Below are 16660 nucleotides of genomic sequence, written 5' to 3'. Positions count from 1 at the left end.
TGTGAAACTTGTGTTTGTGTCCTGCTGAGTCCACAGAATAGGTGGCTATAACTACAGGGGTGCCAGTCCCCAACAAGACCCTTGGTGGCGGGGAGGGGGTGGTTCATGCCTGTAATCCCAACACACTGGAAGGCTGAGGTAGGAGGATCACTTGAAGCCAGGAGTTTGAGACCAGCCTGGGCAACATAGCAAGACCCTGTCTCTCCAAAAATAAAAATATAAAAAAATTAGCTGAGTATTATGGGGCGTGCCTGTACTACCAGCTACTCAAGAGGCTGAAGTGGGAGGATCACTTGAGTCCAGGAGTTCAAGGTTGCAATGAGCTATATCATGCCATTGCACTCCAGCCTGGGTGACAAAGACCCTATCACCAAAAAAAAAAAAAAAAAAAAAAAAAGGGCAGGGTGTGGTGGCTCAAGCCTACAATCCCAGTACTTTGGGAGGCCAAGGTGGGCATATCATTTAAGGTCAGGAGTTACGAGACCAGCCTGGCCAACATGGTGAAACTCTGTCTCTACTAAAAATACAAAAATTAGCCAGGTGTGGTGGCAGGTGCCTGTAGTTCCAGCTACTCAGGAGGCTGAGGCAGGAGAATCACTTCAACCTGGAAGGCGGACGTTGCAGTGAGCTGAGATCAGGCCACTGCACTCCAGCCTCGGCAACAGAGTGAGACTCCGTCTCAAAAAACAAAAAAAGACCCTGGAGGGTGGCGTCAAAGGAAATGGAGAGGCCAGAAAGAGCAGGTGCCATGTATCCAAGGAGGACAAGGGACCCACAGGGCCTGGGGACTTGCGATATGCAGAGAGCTTGACCACGCCCTTCACGCATCTAATTCAACTCTGTGGGACAGATATTGGCATCCCCAAAGACGAAGCCACTGCACCATTCCTCTGGGTGCACCTTAGGTTAATGAGAATGCAGGAAGGGTGTCTCTTTGCAGGGAAGGACATCCCTTGTGCTCGCTCTCAGGAGTGCACAAAGGTCCTCATCAGATCAGAAACCTGAGGGAGAATGGAGTGTCAGGCGCAGAAGATACCTGCCCAGGAGCTGAACTGCCCCCTCTGAGGCCAGCAAAGCAGCTGGCCACCCACCAAGCCACCAGCCCAGGAGTGTGAAGCCTTGAGAAAGGTAATGGCAGACACCACCCCTGCCAAAAGTGGGGGATAGGCATTAAGGATGACAGAGGTGTCCCCATACGAGGAAGCAGTGGATTCAGCATTTGAAGTCAGGTTTATTTTTAAGTTCATGCTGCCTCCGTTAAGAAGCAAGAGACTCCGGTGGTTTCTGGTGTGTGTCCTCGGGCAAATCACTTCCTCTCTGGGGTAAGATGCAAAGGCCTGTGCTCCTAGGAGTTGGCGTATCACTCCTCAAATGGGAACAGTCCTAATGTGAGGATTTCATGTGTGTGAGAGACAGGGTCTAGCTCTGTCGTCCAGGGGCTGGAGTGCAGTGGTGACATCACTGGTGGTCCAGCACAGTGGTCGAGCTCACTGCAGCCTCGACCTCCCGGTCTCAAGTGATCCTCCCGCCTGAGCCTCCTGGGCAGCTGGGCCCACAGGTGCCATGATGTTTGGCTAATTTTTAAATATTTTGTACGGACGGATCCCCATGTTGCCCAGGCTTGTCTCGAAAGCCTGGGCTCAAGCCATCCTCCTCTCTCGGACTTTCCGAAAGTATTGGGATTGCAGGAGGATTACAGGCATGCGCCACCGTGCCCAGCAGAGGATTTTTTTTTTTTTTGAGACGGAGTTTCACTCTTGTTGCTTGTTGCCCAGGCTGGAGAGCAATGGCAATGGCGCGATCTCGGCTCACTGCAACCTCTACTTCCCAGGTTCAAGTGATTCTCCTGCCTCAGGCTCCCGAGTAGCTGGGATTACAGGCGCACGCCACCACGCCCTTTGTATTTTTGGTAGAGACGGGGTTTCTCCATGTTGGTCAGACTGATCTCGAACTCCTGATCCACCCGCCTCGGCCTCCCAAAGTACTGGGATTACAGGCGCGAGTCGGATTTCTTTATTAAAGGTTGACCTTCATCAACCTGCATTGGCTCCACCTCCTCCGCCCGCGTCCCGCGCCCCGCACAAAGATGGCGAAGTCGGTGCTGGGCGACTGTGCCTCCGCACCAGGGGTAGAGAAGCGAAGCCCCGCCCCGGGAAACGCTGCCCCGCGGCCGGCTAGTGCTGACGCGTGTCGGCACTCCTGCGCTTGCGCGGAGGGAGCCGCGAGACAGGTGCGCGTGCGCAGTGCGCGTCTGCGAGACCGACTTGGACGGACCGGAGCTGAGCCTCAGCTGCCTGCCCGTGGTCAGGGTTTTGGCAACTCCCTGGTGTGAGAGGGGTCGGGAGTGCTCCCGGCGGCGACGGGGCCGAGATCACCAGCGGCCGGAGCAGTAGTCGAAGGCCCGGCGCGGCATGTCCTGGGTGCCGCGGTGCGGGCAGTGAACGCGCGCCGGGCGGGATGGGCCGGCGCCGGGCGCCAGAGCTGTACCGGGCTCCGTTCCCGTTGTACGCGCTTCAGGTCGACCCTAGCACAGGGCTGCTCATCGCTGCGGGCGGAGGAGGCGCTGCCAAGACAGGCATAAAGAATGGCGTGGTGAGAGCCCAGGGCCACTGGGGCTGGGTCTTGCTGCGGGCTGGCGGCGATTCCAGGGTGGCCGGGGGGTCGCGGGGCGGGCCACACTCCAGCTTCGCGCCCTGCCCACTTCTGCTGGGGAGACCCGCTTGCCTGACGCCCAGGCGCGAATTTCAGTCGAGAACTCAGCGGGCGGAGGAGAGGCTTTTAAGGTAAAGTGAAAACTGCACACAGCTGCAGAGTCGGCAGGAACGCTTCAGCTCCGCCTCAGAGCAGCTCCAGGGGTCTTATCCTGGCCTTTTCCGGGAGGTCTTGCCTGCCCTCTAGCAGCGGCGAGAGTGGTGCATTTGGGTTTAGGCTAAGTTCCTTCCCTCTTCTGAGCTTCACCCTGTTCTGTAAAATAGAGGTAATAATCCCAGTCCTGCTCACTGTATAGATTTGTGAGGCCCAAATGAGAGAAAAAAGACTCGAGAAACCCTTGTGAACTAGAACGTGCAGAAAGCAAAGGGGTAAGACATCAGACTCTTCCCTAGACATGCTCTCTGGGCACCCCTGAACTTGCTTATCCGGGTTCCCCCTCCCACAGCACTTTCTGCAGCTAGAGCGGATTAATGGGCGCTTGAGTGCCTCCTTGCTGCACTCCCATGACACAGAGACACGGGCCACCATGAACTTGGCACTGGCTGGTGACATCCTTGCTGCAGGGCAGGATGCCCACTGTCAGCTCCTGCGCTTCCAGGCCCATCAACAGAAGGGCAACAAGGCAGAGAAGGCCGGTAAGGAGCTCCCTCTCTACCCCCTTGGGGAAAGGGTTGAATGAGTAAGGTCACTCTTGCTGTCTCTAAAGAAGTGGGTCTGGAAGTAGGGTTTTGGTAGCAAGCTGGAAGTTGTATGGGCACCTGCCACGGAGAGAGGGGCCTTACTGTAGAAGCCTGGAACCTGGCCAAGTATTTGTGTTACAGGTTCCAAGGAGCAGGGGCCTCGACAAAGGAAGGGAGCAGCCCCAGCAGAGAAGAAATGTGGAGCGGAAACTCAGCATGAGGGGCTAGAACTCAGGGTAGAGAATTTGCAGGCGGTGCAGACAGACTTCAGCTCCGATCCACTGCAGAAAGTTGTGTGCTTCAACCGCGATAATACCCTGCTTGCCACTGGAGGGACAGATGGCTACGTCCGTGTCTGGAAGGTGTGGGTTTGCAGGGTTAGGGAGGATGAATGTCAGTAGCAGCAAGATCAAAATTGTGAGAAGCTGAACGTGGCATCTGGGAAACTTGTGAATGAAGCTTGCATTGAGGGGTCATTAGAAGGGGTGGCATGGGGATCAGTCACAGTGTACTTGCTGGACACCTGAGTTAACCACGGTGGTGGTTTGGCTACAGGTACCCAGCCTGGAGAAGGTTCTGGAGTTCAAAGCCCACGAAGGGGAGATTGAAGACCTGGCTTTAGGGCCTGATGGCAAGGTGAGGGGGTGGGGGCGGGAGGAGGGTGGAGAAAGGAGAGAGGAGGTGCTTATGCTGCTTGCCCAATAAGTGGATCCCCTAACCTGTCCATCCTTGGAATCTTTATTCCTAACTAGTTGGTAACTGTGGGCCGGGACCTTAAGGCCTCTGTGTGGCAGAAGGATCAGCTGGTGACACAGCTGCACTGGCAAGAGAATGGACCCACCTTTTCCAGCACACCTTACCGCTACCAGGCCTGCAGGTGTGAAGACTTTGGGGGGTGGCTGAAAGAGGCATAGCCCAGCTGTGGTGGGGAAGAGGGAAAAGACTGGGGATGGGAGAGCGGGGAGGAACTTGTTGAGTGTTACCCCAGGTCTGACCAGGGTGCAGGTGGTGCACAAACCTCTGAGGAAGGTTGGGCAGGCCCCAGGAGCTGAATAGCCCCTCATCCGGCCCCCAGGTTCGGGCAGGTTCCAGACCAGCCTGCTGGCCTGCGACTCTTCACAGTGCAAATTCCCCACAAGCGCCTGCGCCAGCCCCCTCCCTGCTACCTCACAGCCTGGGATGGCTCCAACTTCTTGCCCCTTCGGACCAAGTCCTGTGGCCATGAAGTCGTCTCCTGCCTCAATGTCAGGTGTGAGACATTGCTGCCTTAGCTAGGTAGGGGGTCCCTGAGGGAGCTTGGAAAGGAGTCCTGCCTGGGTCTTTGCGGACCGGTATTGGGGTTGAGGGTTGCTGCACAAGCCTCCAGGACAACGAACACTTTATTGTTTGTTGCAGTGAGTCCGGCACCTTCCTAGGCCTGGGCACAGTCACTGGCTCTGTTGCCATCTACATAGCTTTCTCTCTCCAGGTAATGGGTGGAGGTTGGCATGGCCCTGTGGGTGGACTGTAGGCCTGTCTCTACCCTGAGTTTGCAGGAAGGAGTCTGGCCCGTTCTATTGAGGGAAAACCTGGGGGCGGGTTTTCCAGAAAGAGAGTTCCCAGCTAGGCCTTTCCTCACTGGTTTTCCTTCTGCCCGCAGTGCCTCTACTACGTGAGGGAGGCCCATGGCATTGTGGTGACGGATGTGGCCTTTCTACCTGAGAAGGGTCGTGGTCCAGAACTCCTTGGGTCCCATGAAACTGCCCTGTTCTCTGTGGCTGTGGACAGTCGTTGCCAGCTGCATCTGTTGCCCTCACGGCGTGAGTCATTGGGGCGGGGCAGGCAGGCACCACCCCACCTTTAACTGGACCAGAAACGTGCCCCCCTGGAGGCTGGGCTCTTTGTGCCACTCCGCCTTTGAAGGGTTCTGGTTTTCAGGCTGGGAAGCCACTTTGCCTGCTGACCTCCTCCCTTTCCCTCCTGCAGAGAGTGTTCCTGTGTGGCTCCTGCTCCTGCTGTGTGTCGGGCTTATTGTTGTGACCATCCTGCTGCTCCAGAGTGCCTTTCCAGGTTTCCTTTAGCTTCCCTCCTTCCTGGGAATCAGGAGCCTGGACACTGCCATCTCTAGAGCAGAGTGGAGGCCTGAACTCCCTTTGCTCACTCCATTTGGGTCCACAGCTGAGGTTGCCTCTGACAAGATGAATGGGCACTGCCTGCCCTTCTAGTGAAAAGGCTTGGTTATGGCCCTGCGTGACTCCAGGTCCCAGGAACCTTGCCTTCATCATCTGTGGATCCATCCAGAACAGCAGTATCTGAAGCCCAGGCCATACTCCCTGCCTCCTTCCTTCTGCCTACCAGAGGCTCCAGAGTTGAGCTTGTCCTTTCTCTAGAAACATGTGAAGATGCCCAAGAGCCTGGAGGCACTGCTGTCTTTCCTGCAGAAACAGTTTCTCCTTCCCTCAGCCCTGTGGCCAGTTCCTCTTCACATGAAGCCCCTGGCATTTGCTGGGGAAGGGAATGGCCTGGTACTTGCTGTTAGGGCAGGAAGGGGCAAAAGGAAGACTTGGGTAGTAATCTGGGGGTTCAGATGGGTAGCACTAAGCCAGCCAGCCTAAAGATGCAATAAGTTCCTAGGTAGTCTACCCTAACCTTGAGGAATGGGAAAATGAACCTCAGCCCATTAGGCAGGAAAAGTTGATATTTAATAAACAAGGAAAGAGTGAACTGAGACCTCAAATGGTACTCTTGTCAGCTATTTCTGTCCTCAGAAGGTGAGAGAGCCCTGAGGTCAGGCAGCCCCTCTGGGTGCTGGAAGATGGCTTTGGCGTACTGATGCGAGAGGCGGCTCATGTAGCAGTGCTGCCATGGGAGCAGCCCTTCCAGGAAGCCGATGTGGCCACCCCGGGCTGTGATGAGCAGCGCAGCGTAGGGGGAGTGTTGGGCGGCCTGTATGGGAAGGGCTAGGAGAGGGTCAGAGGTTAGAAACGTTGGCCTTCACTGGGTGCCCGGGCTGTCTGTCGCGTCCCTCATGGCCCATTTTCCTTGGGGCCAAAGTGTCCTAATTCAGAGTACTCACCACAGACGGGGGAGAAAAGGGGTCATCTGCTGCATTGAGACAGGGCACAGGGATCCGGATGGCATCTACCTTGGTTCTAGGGCTTGCTGCTTTATAGTAGGTAACACAGTCTTGATATCCAAAGGCCACAGATGTGTAGCGCTCATCAAACTGGCGGATTGTGCGGGCCTGCAGGTGTCACCGTAGGATAGGCTAAGATGATAAAGAATAGGATAGTGGAAGACTCATTTGGGGGGAGCCAGGGGCATGGCTGAAGATTATACCTATAGCACAGTCTATGTCCACCACCTTTTCAATCACCTTTCTGTTTCTGCAAGAGTACATAAGAGTTTGGCTTGACACCTGGACCTGACCCCCCGCCCCCAGGCCCTGTCTTACTATCTCGTGTGAGGAAGCCCAGAGAGAACTGACCAAGCACTAGGAGAGCCTGGAGTGTCTGCCATCCTACTCTGTCTACTGCCTCCTCCCACTTGCCACGACCCTACCGTTCCACAAGTTGGCAGAGCCCAGCAGTGAGGGGCTGATTGAAGAGCAGTGAGTTGAGTGGGGTTTCCAGGGAGCGAGTGGTCTCAAAGGAATCCCAGCATGCAGACAGAGTCAGTGTTGCCACCAGCCCTGCAGCCTGCCCGGCCTGTGCCAGATGATTCAGCACCAGTATCCTGTAGAACTGGACAAGGGACCATGAAAGAAGGGTTTGCATTAATGTGAGTTGGGACAGAGGAAGGGGACATGGAGGAGGAAAGAAAGGAAGACTGGGCCTCTGGGTTAAACCCAGGCAATCTTTACCCTCCAAAAGAGATGCCCACGGCCAGCAGTGGAGCTTGGGGATAGCGGTGCTTTATGTGGTTCACGACTGTCTCTAGATCTTCAGTATTGCTGGCACAAAAAGCCCTGTGTGTCTGAGGGCAAACAAGATCATTGGGTAGAGAGGGAGACCGTGGCCAGGAGGTGGAGGGGAAACTGAGGAAGAATAGGAGGTAGAGCCCCAGGGCCAAGGATCTCTAAAGGGAGTGGGTGAAGGGCTGCTATGAGGAAGGTGGCTACTCACCCGCAGTTCCTCCCCACGGCAGCCCCGGTTGTTAAAACACGACAGCTCTGTGGCACACACAGGTACATCTTAGCCAGACCCTTCTTAGCCCCTCTCCCCTTTCAGTAGTCTTCAGAAAGACCCCTGTCCAAAGCCTCCCTTCGTGTAGCGGATTGACTTCTATCAGTGTCCGGATTGACTTCCCCTAGTACACGTTCTCAGATGCCACCCCATTCTGGGGCTGCACCCATCCTTACTGGTAGCCATTCCTCAGAGCTTGGTTAACTAGGTGCAAGACGTATGTCTCCTGGCTACTGCCGGTGATGCCAGGAAGCAGCAGCACAATGGGCTGCGTAGTAGGATCAGGGTCTTGGCTGCTGTCAGGCTGCTTGGCCCAGTCTAGCAGGAGCTGGCCTCCATCTGGTGTTTGGAGAATGTCACTGGTTTTGGAGGAAGAGGCACACAAAGATACTATTAAGAACTTAATGTAATTCAAAAGGTTTGCCCCCTGCTCCACCCACAAACAAGTCTTACCACTTCCCATCAGCATCATCTGAGGGTGTTCTTCATGTAAAACGGTAAGGCTTGACAATGTGGGATGGGGACATAAAAGATGACCTGATGGCTGTGCAATTATGTAGCCCTTCCATATAACATCCATTGTTATTGAACCCTCAACACAGGGATGTAGATGAGACAGATTACCTACATTTTAAAAGCGGTAGATAGATTTTCCCTAGATACCTGGGGTTTCATGTTCACCCTGTTCTGTCCCTTCTTACCTCTGATAAAGGACTAGGGGCTGAGACTGCAGGAGGACTTGGGAGATGCTTTGTAGTCACCCCTCAAAACACCACAGCGTTGGGTAGAAAGTCTCCGTAGTGATGGAACAGTGTTGCTCCAGGAAGGCCAGAAACTGCGGCCCAGCCACCAGCCGAGGCCTCTGTCATCACACAACAGTCTGCCCCACTGCCCTGACTTTTGCACCAAGCTAGTGAGGCACCCAACACCAGAGGGTGAGGGGGCCCCCCTCTCCAGAGGCCAGCCTGGAGGACCCTGCTTTGTCTGCATGTGAGATACTCAGCACAGCTCAGTTGAATGGCCAAGTCTCTGATAATACACTCCAGCTAGAGCCCCTAAAAGGCCCAGTCCTGGAGTGTCACTGCCCAGAATTGACCCTGAACTGGGAGCTGCTGAGTTGACTGAGTGCTGACTTTCCCGCTCAGCCTATCCATGCCCCAGACCCATTTTGGAGAGAGCAGGTAATGTAAACAGCCAGGCTTAGTGGTGTGCGCCTGTGGTCCCAGCCACTTGGGAGGCTGAGATGGTAGGATCACTGGAGCCCAGAAGTTCAAGACTGCAGTGAGCTATGATAGTACCACTCTACTCTAGCCTGGGTGACAGTGAGACCCTGTTGATAAATAAGTGCCCAGCTGATCTGCAGAAAAAGTCGGGGTTCTGGGCAGGGGCTGAAGAAATGCAGCACCATTCAATCTTCAGCCTTTACTTTGCAGTTGAAAATGAACCCGGCCGGGCGCAGTGGCTCATGCCTATAATCCCAGCACTTTGGGAGGCCAAGGTGGGCAGATCACAAGGTCAAGAGATGGAGACCATCCTGGCCAACATGGTGAAACCCCGATTCTACTAAAAATACAAAAATTAGCCAGGCATGGTGGCACGCGCCTGTAGTCTCAGCTACTCGCGAGGCTGAGGCAGGAAAATCACTTGAACCTGGGAGGCAGAGGTTACAGTGAGCCGAGATCGTGCCCCTGCACTCCAGCCTGGTGATACAGTGAGACACCGTCTTTTCTTTCTTTCTTTCTTTTTTGAGACAGAGTCTCGCTCTGTTGCCCAGGCTGGAGTGCAGTGGCGCAATCTCGGCTCACTGAAAGCCGAGTTGATGCCATTCTCCTGCCTCAGCAGCCTCCTGAGTAGCTGGGACTAAGGTGCCCGCCATCACGCCTGGCTAATTTTTTTTTTTTTTTTTTGTATTTTTAGTGGAGATGGGGTTTCACCGTGTTCGCCAGGATGGTCTCGATCTCCTGTCCTCGTGATCCGCCCGCCTCGGCCTCCCAAAGTGCTGGGATTCCAGGCGTAAGCCACTGCGTCTGGCCTAACAGGCTTCTTTCTACCAGGGACCTTATCTTCTCTTACTTGTGGGGCCCCTGCTGTTAGATTGTGCCCTAAAGGAAGAACAGCCCTAATGTGAATCGATTTTTTTTTCCTTCATGCTAGCCAGGGGGAAGGTGACAAGGATGAAATAACAGGGACAGATGAGGTCAGTGGGCACTGAGCCCTGACTTTCAGCTTCTCTGCTGTGTTCTGGACAGACATCAAGTGAACGAGAGAGCCTAGCCATGTGGAAGGCATGTGAAGGAGGAGTATGCCATAGGTTCAAGAATAGAAACTGCATATCTGCAGTGGGCCCTAAGGAACATGAGGACCAGATTTCTATCTCCAGTACAGTTCCTATACTCTACAGGGGCAAATGGTAGAGAGGCCAAGTTGATAGTGCAACTGTTGGGAGATGTGACTTTGGACCCTAGTCCTTAAGCCCTGGAATTATGACAGCTGTCAGTCGTGTGCAGGCACTGGGCTAAGCCCAAGCTTATGAGATATTTTATAAGTGAAGAAGTTATGACTGACAGAGGTTAAGTGGTTTGTCCAGTTACACAGCAAGCAAGAGGCAAAACAAAATTATTAACTATGACATTACCACCAGTGCTTGTAGGTAAGATTTGTTGAGTGCTCATTAAGCTCCAGGCATTGTGCTAAGCACTTCACACAAATTTTGTCTTGTGATTTTCATAACAGTTCCATGAAATAGGTTCTGTGATCGCCCTATGCGAACGGATTTGAATGCTGAATAAATTGTCAAGGGCCAGAAGCTTGCCAGAGCTAGTTAGTGGCAGAGCAGGAGATTCAAACCCAGGTCTGTCTGACTCTAGAGCCTGCGCTGTCTAGTCACTGTCGTGTATTGCCTCCTAATTGCCAAGATTTTGAGTTGTTATCCATTTTTTTTTTTTGAGATGGAGTTTTGCTTTGACACCCAGGCTGGAGTGCAGTGGTGCCATCTCAGCTCACCGCAACCTCCGCCTCCTGGGTTCAAGCGATTCTCCTGCCTCAGCCTCCTGAGTAGCTGGGATGACAGGCTTGTGTCACCACGCCCGACTAATTTTTGTATTTTTAGTAGAGATGGGGGTTTCACCATGTTGGCTAGGCGGGTCTCGAACTCCTGACATCAAGTGATTCACCCGCCTCAGCCTCCCAAAATGCTGGGATTACAGGCATGAGCCACTGTGCTCGGCCGAGTTACTATCAGTTTATTAATTCCTTGGTCAAACGGCCCAGTAGTGTGGAACAAGACTTATAAATTTGTTCACAGGTTTGATTTATGTGGGTTAATTTGATTTTAACTCAAGAAAATGTTTCTTGACTCCCTCCTGAGAATGAATTAGTATTACAATATGCCACTGGTTGCTATGCTTAAATCAGTATAGATCCATTACGGTGCTGGACAATCCAAACACCATATCTAGAGGGCCTCCAGAATAGCACTTTTCCTGCATTTTTAACCAGTATTCGTTAGCTTATAAAGGGTTTAGTCTATAAAGCGGCAGGGGCCCAGATTTCTGTGCAGCTAGTTGCAAGTAAAGGAAAGTGTTTCCTTAGGGGCAGTTTTGTTCTGAAATGACCTTCCAAATCTGATGTGTAAAGTGAGGCCTACAGAGTATTGTGAGGCCTGGAGTTTTTAACTGTTTTATTAAGGAAGACTTTTTTTGTTGTTTTTTTTGAGACGGAGTTTCACTCTTGTTGCCCAGGCTGGAGTGCAATGGCATGATCTCGGCTCATGGCAACTTCCGCCTCCCAGGTTCAAGCAATTCTTCTGCCTCAGGCTCCCGAGTAGCTGGGATTATAGGCATGTGCCACCACGCCTGGCTAATTTTTGTATTTTTAGTAGAGACGGGGTTTCTTCATGTTGATCAGGCTGCGCTCGAACTCCCGACCTCAGGCGATCCTCCAGCCTCTGCCTCCCAAAGTGTTGGGATTACAGGTGTGAGCCACCACACCCGGCCCTAAGGAAGACATTTAGTAAACAATATATGCCAATGTAGAAAGCTCTGAAAATATGGAAAAGTCTAGGTAACACTAAAGTCTCCTATAGACCTTTTGAAAGGACTCAAACCAGTAGGTGTCTTGTTAGACTCAGCTACCTAGAACAGAGTTTAATGAAGATTAAAAGATTTGGCTTTTCCTGGATATGTAAGTTATGTATTTATCTAAATTTCAGTGAGAAAAATCTCCAAATTCATCAAAATCAACCTCTTCAAACTTTCTCATCACACTATATGGAGAACCTGGAACATCAAACAGGGCTGAATGAGAAAAGACAGTTAGGGTCATCCATCAGTTCTGAGCTAGGGCAGTTCTCACCTCAGCCAGCCCTTAAGGGAAGGGAGGCCCTACTAAGCTATTTGGGGGGTAGGTGGTATTGGGAGTTAGCCATGACCACGCAGACCTCTGGTTCCTTCCTTCAGTGCAGCTGAAAGACTCAGCTAAACCACCTAAAAAGGAACACAAAGTGTGCACATCTCTGACACCTCAGGATGCCTTCCACCCCACCTTTTCCCAAATGCTTGTCCACATTATAGGGAGCAGCACCCTCCGGTACCCAAAAGGCCCAGCTGGCATGGGGATCACATGGGATGCAGAGGCACTAGGGAGGCAGAGCCAACTCTCCCTTCGGTGGTAGCAAATTTCACCGGTGGGGAAGCCCAACCATCCCAGCTCCCACCAAGGGCTCAAGCTCGTGTCTGGAAGCTGCCCCCTACACCCAAACCCGCTGGCCAGAGCGCTGGACCCGCACCCACCTGAAGCACACATGCCCAGTAGTAACCCAAGTAGAGGGCAATGGCAAGAGCCAAGAGCAGAGAGAAGGTGTCTGCCCAGGTGCCATTCTGGGGGTTCAGGAAGGAGCTCAGCATCTTGTGTTGACTTGGGCTTCCGACCCTCAGGCTCCTGGCTGGCCCCGGTTGGCCAGCTGTGACTCGCGGGCCCACCCGCCGCCCGTCATAGGCGGCCTGTGCAGGTCCGGTCCCCGCTGCTGCCGTTTGCGCTGCTGGCCCCGCCCACCGCCGGTGCCCGCGGCTAGGCGGCGAGAGGCCGCGCTAGTTGGTCGCGGGGCTGGGCGGCTGCGCCTAGTGCCTCGCGTGGATCTAACCCGAGTGACCTGCGAATGGCTTCCCGCCCTCCCCCGCCTTCTGCTTCCCCTCCGCCGTTCCTGGCTGTGCAGCCAGAGACAAGCGGCCTCCCCCAGCTGCCATCTTGGTGCAGGGCATCTCCAGCTCCCTCAAACTCTTCCCCGGTGACGCCCGAGTCCAGCAGCCTAGCCAGAGTCCCTTAGGCGCTCGCAGTCAGTCACACACAGGACACAGCTACTCCTGCGGTGACATTCCGCTCTGTCACACACTACAGCCATTCACAGTGACCCTCACCAGTCACTGTCTGACTGTGACACCCCACACTGTCACAAAGCTTTCAGCTGCTCAGTGGTAGCATTGCAACACATGCAGCTTCCTGCAGTGTCACTCTGCATTGTCTCATACAGTCCCTGCCACACAGTCCTTGTACAGTAGATAATTTGCTCACCACCCGCCCTGTACCAGGCACTTGATACAGATCCCCCATGTTACTGTCCGTGTCTTCATTGAAATGTAGGAGGTCGTCTACTAAGAGTAGTGGCTTTCTTTTTTTTTTTTTTTTTTTTTGAGACGGAGTCTCACTCTGTCACCCAGGCTCGAGTGCAGTGGCGCGATCTCGGCTCACCGCAAGCTCCGCCTCCCGGGTTCACGCCATTCTCCTGTCTCAGCCTCTCCGAGTAGCTGGGACTACAGGCGCCCACCATCACGCCCGGCTAATTTTTTTGTATTTTTAGTAGAGACGGGGTTTCACCGTGGTCTCGATCTCCTGACCTCGTGATCCGCCCGCCTCGGCCTCCCAAAGTGCTGGGATTACAAGTGTGAGCCACCGCGCCTGGCCAAGTAGTGGCTTTCAACCTTGACTGCAGATCGGAATCATCTAGGATTTTTAAAACTACCGGTGCCCAGGCCCTACCCCCGATACAACTGGTCTGGAGAGGAGCCTAGGTATCAATATACCGTAAAGCTTCTAGGAGGTCCACAAGTCATCAGGGCTTAACAGGGTCCACACAAGAGAAGTACCAGCTGCCATGGGAGCACTGCGGGGGTGCCCGGACTTCAGGCGCGGGTGTTCCAGCAGAGGGGGCAGCATAGGCAAAAGCCTGGAGGTGAAGGATGTCTTAAGGGAACAGAAGGAAAGTTGGTGTGACTGGAGCATATGGGTGGTCAAGGACCACATAATTGCTGCAGTTTATCCTCGGGTCAGAGGAAAGCCATCCAAGGGTTTTAAGAAGGGAAGAGTGACATGAGTTATGTTTTAGGAGAATCATTCAGTTGCTCGGAGAATAGATTGGAGGAGGAGGAAAGTAGAAGCAGAGAGACCACTGGGAGGCTGCTAACAGAACGCCAGACTCAAAAGATGCCTGGACTGGAGGATATCCAGGAGAGGAGTGAAGATCTTCAAGATCAGTGGCAGAATTGATAGGACCTGGTAGTAGATTGGAGGCAGGGGAAGAAGGAGGAACATGGATGACCCCCAGGTTTCTTTTTTTTTTTTTTTTTTTGAGACGGAGTCTCGCTCTGTCGCCCAGGCTGGAGTGCAGTGGCGCAATCTCGGCTCACTGCAAGCTCCGCCTCCCGAGTTCATGCCATTCTCCTGCCTCAGCCTCTCCGAGTAGCTGGGACTACAGGTGCCCGCCACCACGCCCGGCTAATTTTAGGTGCCCGCCACCACGCCCGGCTAATTTTTTGTATTTTTAGTAGAGACGGGGTTTCACCGTGGTCTCGATCTCCTGACCTCGTGATCCGCCCGCCTCGGCCTCCCAAAGTGCTGGGATTACAAGCGTGAGCCACCGCACCCGGCCTGACCCCCAGGTTTCTGACTGCACAGATATAAAGTGTCCATCCCTAGGACAGGGAAACAGAGGAGAGGAAGGTTTGAAGAGGAAGATGATGCATTTAGACACAGACATGTAGAAGTTGGGGTGCTGGTAGGTGTTTTAACTGTGTTTCCTTAGGTTCTGTATTTGTCTATTTGGCATCCATAAATCACAGGGCCAACCTCATGGCCAAGGTTGTTTACATCTACCCTACAATCCAGAGCTCATACTCTGAGCACTTCCTTTCTCTAACTTTCACATTCCAAGCCAGTATCTCCCCTGCCCTAAATCAACCCAGGACCAGGTAACTGGGACCAGTCCCTGTGCCCCAGAGCGCTCTGGAATTATTCAAACTAGCCAGTCCCAAACTGCTTCTCTTGCCTTACTCGGAGAAGTAAACCCCAATAAAGGCCTGTACCTTCCCCTTTCTTCTTTCTGCCTCATGAGTGACACTGGCATTTCCCACCATGACCGTGTCTTTTGTTTCTAGGGGAACTGCGAATAACATTAAGCTTTTCCTTCAATGGCAGTGACCTCTTCATGTCCTCACTCAGCCACCTTTATAAATTAAAACTCAGGCAAAAATTAGTAGGATATTCAATGCCTGAAATGGCCTGGGGCTTAGAGATTGGAGCTGGAGAATTGGCAATCATCAGCATTTAGGTGGTGTATGAGTTGGCAGTTTGCTGTAAGAAAGCACTACAAACTGGATGTCTTAAACCAGGGGTCCCCAATCCCCTGGGCTGCAAATTGGTACTGGTCCATGGCCTATTAGGAACCAGGTGGCATAGCAGAAGGTGAGCAGGATGAGCAAGCATTACTGCCTGAGATCAGCAGTGGAATTAGATTCTCATAGGAGTGCAAACCCTATTGTGAACTGCACACGAGAAGGATCTGGGTTACGTGCTCCTTATTAGAATCTAGTGCCTGTTGATCTGAGGTGGAAGTTTCATCCCAAAACCATCCCCCTCACCCCCAACCCTTCTGATCTGTGGAAAGATTGTCTTCTCTGAGGCTGGGCACGGTGGCTCACGCCTGTAACGCCCAATGCTTTGAGAGGTCAAGGCAGGCAGATCACCTGAGGTCAGGAGTTCGAGACTAGGCTGGCCAACATGGTGAAACCTCATCCCTACTAAAAAAATAAAAAAATAAAAATTAGCTGGGTATGGTGGTGCACACCTGTAATCCCAGCTACTTGGGAGGCTGAGACATCAGAATCGCTTGAACCTGGGAGCTGGAGGTTGCGGTGAGCTGAGATAGCACGACTGCACTCTAGCTGGGGTGACAGAGTGAGACTCTGTCTCAAAAAAAAAAAATTGTCTTCTCTGAAACTGGTCCCTGGTGCCAAAAAGGTTGAGGACTGTCTTAAACAACAGAGATTTATTGTCTCACACTTCTCGAGACTAGAAGTCAAGATTGAAATATCAGTAGCGTGGGTTCGTTCTGGGAGCTGTGAGGAATAATCTATTCCATGCCTCTCCCCTGGCTTCTGGCGTTTTGCTGGAAATCTTTGGCACTCCCTGACTGGTAGAAGCATCACCCTGATCTCTGTCTTCATCTTCACGAACATCTTAGTGTGTTTGTGCTGCTATAACAAAATCCCACAGACTGAGTAATTTACAAACAATAGAAATTTATTCCTCACAGTTCTGGAGACTGGGAAGTCCAAGATCCAGGCACTGGCAGGTTTGGTGTCTGTGAAGGTCCGTTCCTCAGAGATGGTGCTTCTGGGTTTCCTCATGTGACAGAAGGGACAGAAAGGCAAGAGAGCAAGAGGGGTGAACTCTCTCAGAAACCTCTTTCATAAGGTCATTAATCCCTTCATGAGGGGAGAGCCCTCATGGTTTCATCATGTCCCAAAAGGCCCTACTTCTTTTTGCTTTTTTTCAAAGGCAGGATATCGCTCTGTCACCAAGGTTGGAGTGCAGTGGCAGGATCACAGCTCACTGTAACCTCAAATTCCTGGACTCAAGGGATCTGCCTGCCTCAGCCTCCCAAATAGCTGGGACTACAGGCGTGCACCACCATGCCAAATTTTTATTTATTTATTTATTGTAGAGACACGGTCTCACTATGTTGCCCAGACTGGTCGAAAACTCCTGGCCTCAAGAGATCCTCCCACTTCAGCCTCCCAAAGTGCTGGGATTACAGGTGTGAGCCACTGTGCC

General features: G+C 52.8%; 2 protein-coding genes across 5 annotated transcripts; one reads left to right on the top strand and one right to left on the bottom strand.

Annotated features, from left to right (window-relative positions):
* The first annotated feature begins 2203 nt into the window (after positions 1 to 2203).
* On the top strand, positions 2204 to 6103 carry PREB (prolactin regulatory element binding). Of its 4 annotated transcripts, XM_030799572.1 has the most exons (9): positions 2204 to 2592; positions 3158 to 3347; positions 3534 to 3754; positions 3948 to 4028; positions 4145 to 4269; positions 4468 to 4641; positions 4788 to 4860; positions 5032 to 5191; positions 5358 to 6103. In XM_030799572.1, the coding sequence occupies exons 1-9, from the start codon at positions 2458 to 2460 to the stop codon at positions 5450 to 5452; spliced, it is 1254 nt and encodes a 417-aa protein (XP_030655432.1). In that variant the 5' UTR covers positions 2204 to 2457; the 3' UTR covers positions 5453 to 6103. The 4 variants fall into 4 exon arrangements, with proteins under 4 accessions (XP_030655432.1, XP_012353158.1, XP_030655434.1 ...); XM_012497704.1 differs by lacking the exon at positions 4468 to 4641; XM_030799574.1 differs by lacking the exon at positions 5032 to 5191 and having other exon boundaries at positions 5358 to 5411.
* A 6-nt stretch (positions 6104 to 6109) lies between these two features.
* ABHD1 (abhydrolase domain containing 1) lies at positions 6110 to 12650 on the bottom strand. Its single transcript, XM_030799576.1, is given in 9 exon segments — positions 6110 to 6331; positions 6444 to 6621; positions 6715 to 6757; positions 6933 to 7106; positions 7234 to 7346; positions 7496 to 7540; positions 7722 to 7914; positions 8257 to 8417; positions 12346 to 12650. Coding segments are annotated over 9 exon segments (1233 nt in total). The 5' UTR covers positions 12460 to 12650; the 3' UTR covers positions 6110 to 6119.
* Positions 12651 to 16660: the final 4010 nt, after the last annotated feature.

This window comes from Nomascus leucogenys, chromosome 19 (assembly GCF_006542625.1).
Source record: "Nomascus leucogenys isolate Asia chromosome 19, Asia_NLE_v1, whole genome shotgun sequence".
NCBI lineage: Eukaryota > Metazoa > Chordata > Mammalia > Primates > Hylobatidae > Nomascus > Nomascus leucogenys.
The sequence above is the reverse complement of the archived record's forward strand: the minus strand, read 5'-3'. Positions and strand labels throughout refer to the sequence as shown.